The following is a 4,839-nucleotide window of genomic DNA, read 5'->3' on the forward strand; positions in this document are numbered from 1 at the left end:
ATTTTTATTATACTATTAATTTTTATACTATTAGTTATACTAATAAAACTGAGGAAATGTCAGACAAGAAGAAAATATACAGAATAGGATGATAAGAATTGCCCAAGGTTATCACATGGATCAAATGCCCCATTTCAGATCTTAAGGTGCTATGAAAGAGAAGGATGAGGATGAGGATGAGGATGATGCAAAGAAACATTTTTTAAAAAAACCCAAATTTAGCATTATCTGGAAAGTCATTGTATATCTTTATTTATTCATGTCATTAGCTATAAAAAATTGGCACCTTATTTCAGGATGTAACCTCAGAAAACATAAATTTTGCTTATGCATGTTAGTTCCTTGTTACATATTTCAATTTAAATATTCTAGAAATTTAGTCATTGGTTTTTTAGAAGGAAATGAACCTTATATAAAATATAAAATTTTAACATTTGTAATAAATTATCAGAAATAATTATGCATCTTTAGAACATCAGCTACATGGATCAGTGGAACCAGGCCTCATAGTCAGGCCTAGATATTGGAGGTTCTGGGTTCACATCTGATGTCAGACAGCTATTCTGGGCAAGTCACTCAACCTGCTTTGCTTAGCCTTTACAAGTCTGCTGCCTTGGATGAAATGCACAATATTGATTCTAAGATCAAAGGTAAGGATATTTTTTTTCAAAAGACTACTATTGTGAACTTAAAATATAGAAAAGGGGATGCCAAACCTGGGAATGAACTTCAGAGACTGGACTCTGAATTCTAGAGGTAGAAGGAAAATTTTAACATAGAAAAACATAACATCAAACTCGACTGTGGCTTTAGAATTTAGAATATTTTAAATGAACATATAAAATGGGGATATTATAACAAAGAAGATCAGATCTTCAATGTATCTTACTTATAATTTAATTATCTCCTTATTTTCCACAGATATAAAAGCGAATAAAATAATGGGAGGACCAAATATCACAGTTATAATGGAATTCATTCTCCTAGGATTTTCTGACCTTCCCAATCTCCAAGGATTCCTCTTTGGGATTTTCTTAGTCATTTACTTATGTATCCTGATAGGAAATGGCCTTATCATTATAATAACCAAAGTTGATCTGACTCTTCAAACTCCTATGTACTTTTTTCTTGGGAACTTTTCCTTTGTGGAAATCTGTTATACATCAGTAACCCTCCCCAGAATGCTAAGTAATCTTTGGAACCAAAAGAGGAGCATTTCTTTGCTGGCCTGTGCTACACAGCTTTGTTTCTTTCTCACTCTGGTAGTGACTGAGTGCTTGCTCTTGGCAGTGATGGCATATGACCGCTATGTGGCCATTTGTAAGCCTCTTTACTACCCACTCATTATGAATCATGAACTGTGTGTCCAACTGGTAATTGGATCTTGTGTTAGTGGAATTCCTATCATGGTAGGACAGACATACCAGATTTTTTCTCTGCCTTTCTGTGGTTCTAACAAAATCAATCATGTTTTCTGTGACATGTTTCCATTAATGAAAGTATCCTGTGGGGATACTTCTGTGAATCAATTTTTTCTCTATGCTGATGTTATACTATTTGGTTTTTTCCCTTTTCTGTTGATACTCTGGTCCTACATTCAAATTATTACCACCATCTTGAAGTTGCCTTCAGCTACTGGAAGATCCAAAGCTTTCTCTACTTGTTCCTCCCATCTCATGGTTGTGGGTTTATTCTTTGGCTCTGGTAGTATTGCTTATTTGCAACCCAAATCCAGCCACTCTGCAGGAACTGATAAAGTCTTCTACCTTTTCTACACAATTATAACCCCAATCTTTAACCCAATGATTTATAGTCTAAGGAATAAGGATGTCATTGCTGCCATGAGAAAATTATTACCTAAATGAATGACTAGGCAGTAATTGGAGACTTTTCCAAAATGAATTGTTATCCATTTTTGTCAAAATTCACATTGAAATTTACTTCTATTTCTTTCTTATCAAACTTTGAAGATTCTGCCATTTCCCAATACTAATTTTGAATTTTTAAGTGTCTTTCTCACATTTACAATATGATGTCAACAGCATCTGTGTTTCATCAAAAACTGAAGAGAAACAGTTAGTCCAATTCACATTGATAATCACTAGGAGATGTGGTATTGAAAAACATATCTTAAACTTCTGAACCCACGCATTTTTAGAATGCTTGATTTTCTCTTTTTTACATCTTTGTTCCATTTCTCAGTGATTTGCCTATATTGAAGAGGGTGCTATAGTATCCTTAATGTCATGCTGTTCTAGGATCCTAGAAAGGTGACATATACTAGCAAGGGGGCATTTTCTTCTTTAGGGAATCATTTCCCAACCAGGAGTGTGGTACCATTTTTAAATCACATCCAAATAAAGACTCTCTGATGCTTTTAAATAATTGTACAAGAGGCAACAAACATGTACAGGATGGACAGTTCTATACCATTTCAGTATATATCTATGATTATTCCAATGCTGTGCTCCTTACTCTTTCTTTTTGGTCTAGTGACAATGACTGGAAGTTTGCCCAATTTGGATGAGCTTCCAACTTTTTTTCTGTTCTCAGTGAACATCTTTTAGACATTATTTTTCAAATTTTTGCTAAACTCAAAAAACCTTTATTTTATATTGACAGTTTTGTAAGATTTGAACTAATTGCAATGTTTTCTGTTCAAAGGAATGTTAAATGTATGTTTTTGTGACCAAAAAAATCATTTGTGAGGAAACTGCCTGTTTAAATGGTCTTGCAATATGTAGTCTTAAAATTTCCCTGAGAGCAAAGTCCTTGCAATAGGACTCACACTCCAGAACTCAAGAATGGTACAAAGTGGAGAAGTCAAAGGCAGAAGAGAGGACTCTCAGGGGGGAAAAGGGATGGACAGAAGAGAGCCTTTAGGAAACTATGTGGATGGAGATGTGAGTAGTTAAGCCTTGGGTCATTCTCAGCTGTAGCGCTCTGGCTTCCTGCCAGACTTCGGCATCTCAGAGATCAAGAACAAGTTGTAATGACACTTCTTGTTGGTGTACTGGAAGGAGCAATGGCAAAAGGACAGATTTACAACTAAAAATTCATAAGAAAGAGGAGATATGTGCAGATAAGGCACCACCAAAACCAGTGCCTAAGACCATTGAAAACCAGAGAATTTCTGATAAGACTATAGTAAACCCTAAGATGAAGAGTTTGTTTACAGTGAAGCTACAGATGAATTTATTTCTCATTTCAGAAGATTTCTTCCAAGATTCTTATTAGTACATTAGACTGACTTCTTTGAAGAACTGTGATATTCGGCAAATAGTTTCCATTATTGTGAGAAACACTTATGTTTATTTCCTAAGAGATCTAGATTTGAAAACAATATCCTCCACTATGGATATGCCATAGATCGTTTTGTTAGTAAAGGAGATCATGAAATACCAAATGGGCTTGTTTTAAGTCACTGCCTCATGATCCAACTGCTCACTGTAGAATCTGCAGTGTTCACTTCTACAGGGAAATGGAGGAAAGAGATAGATCCCACTCAACATTCACCTGAAATGATTTGGGATAATTTTAAAAGATTGGGTCACCCCATTGGAGATATGTTTGTTTTTCTTCCCTCAGATCCTCAGTTTATTAGAAGGCAAGGTGCAAAATTCCATAATCAAGAGGATTACAACTATTTGAGATCCTGCAAACACTTTTTTAGGAATGAAAAGAAAGTGAGGGAAAAAGAATTTGGACCAAATTTTACCCTAAGATTAAAATTTATTAAAAATAATAACCTTTGATTTAAATAATAAATAATAACATTAAATAATTAATTAAATGGTTAATTGGATGATTAATTAAATAATAAAAATTAAAGTAATATTAAATAATTAAATTAAATAAATAATTTAAATAATAAAAAATAACCTTTGATTTTAAATACATGGAATATGAATGGGTTTATGACTCCTGTAATATAGACATATATAGAAGGAAACTTCCTTTATGTATGTTGAGAAAGCAGAATTGGATATCACCTGACCAGGAATGTTTAAAACTTTATCCTTTTTAGTATAAGAAAATGGATAATGAAAGTAACCTTTTTCTCCTGGATACATGTTTTCTTTTTTTAGAGAGATTTTTTAAAAGATATTTTGAAATCTCTTTTAAAAGATATTTTATTTTACCAATTACATATAAAAACAATTTTCAGAATACATTTTCCAAAATTATAAGAACCAACTTGTCTCTCTCCATCCCTTCCCTCCCCCCCCCCCTCAGAGATGGTAAGCAATTTGACTTAGGTTATACATGTATTATAATGCAAAACATATTTCCATATTGATCATTGTTGTAAGAAAATTCTCATATAAAATCAAAACCACACTATATAACCATAAATAAACTAATGTGAAAGATAGGAAGTTTTGATCTGCCTTTGGTTCCTATATTTTTTTTGTGGAGGTGGAAAGCACTATATACACTATTTCTAAAGAAGAAATATAGAGGGGGCAGAAAGGATGTATACAAATCTCAATGCTACAATGAAACAAATTTTCAGGAGATTTTTCTGACCTTCTTGACCAAAAAGGGTTTCAGTTTGAAGTTTCATTGCTTTTCTTTTTTTTAATTGAATTCAATTTTACTAATAAATTACTGACATTTTTAATCCATGTTCTCTTCTTCCCTCTTTCTCCTTACTCTTTCCTCAGTCGGAAGATAATATGGTATAGCTTATTCATGGGCTTCTCTTCTTATTCAATGTCTTCTCTATCATCTATACAATAGTACCTTCAGTGTGTACAATCCTGGGAATAAGGACTTAATTGCAGCAATGAAAAAAAAAATCTAAATAATGCCAGGAAGTAAATGAAGAAATTAGAA

The 4,839-nt window shown here is 33.1% G+C and overlaps 1 protein-coding gene across 1 annotated transcript; it reads left to right on the top strand.

Moving 5' to 3' along the window:
• The first annotated feature begins 959 nt into the window (after positions 1-959).
• Positions 960-1,865, top strand: LOC100021857 (olfactory receptor 10AG1-like). The gene has a single exon (XM_007497653.3). It carries the CDS (start codon positions 969-971, stop codon positions 1,863-1,865), a length of 897 nt encoding a protein of 298 aa, XP_007497715.2. The 5' UTR covers positions 960-968.
• The last annotated feature ends 2,974 nt before the right edge of the window (positions 1,866-4,839 follow it).

The sequence above is a fragment of the Monodelphis domestica genome, chromosome 6 (genome assembly GCF_027887165.1).
Source record: "Monodelphis domestica isolate mMonDom1 chromosome 6, mMonDom1.pri, whole genome shotgun sequence".
In the NCBI taxonomy this organism is placed as follows: domain Eukaryota; kingdom Metazoa; phylum Chordata; class Mammalia; order Didelphimorphia; family Didelphidae; genus Monodelphis; species Monodelphis domestica.

What these genes read in the sequence shown, in the direction of transcription:
- LOC100021857 (XM_007497653.3), top strand. Translation starts at nt 969, where the DNA reads ATGGAATTCATTCTCCTAGGATTTTCTGACCTTCCCAATCTCCAAGGA.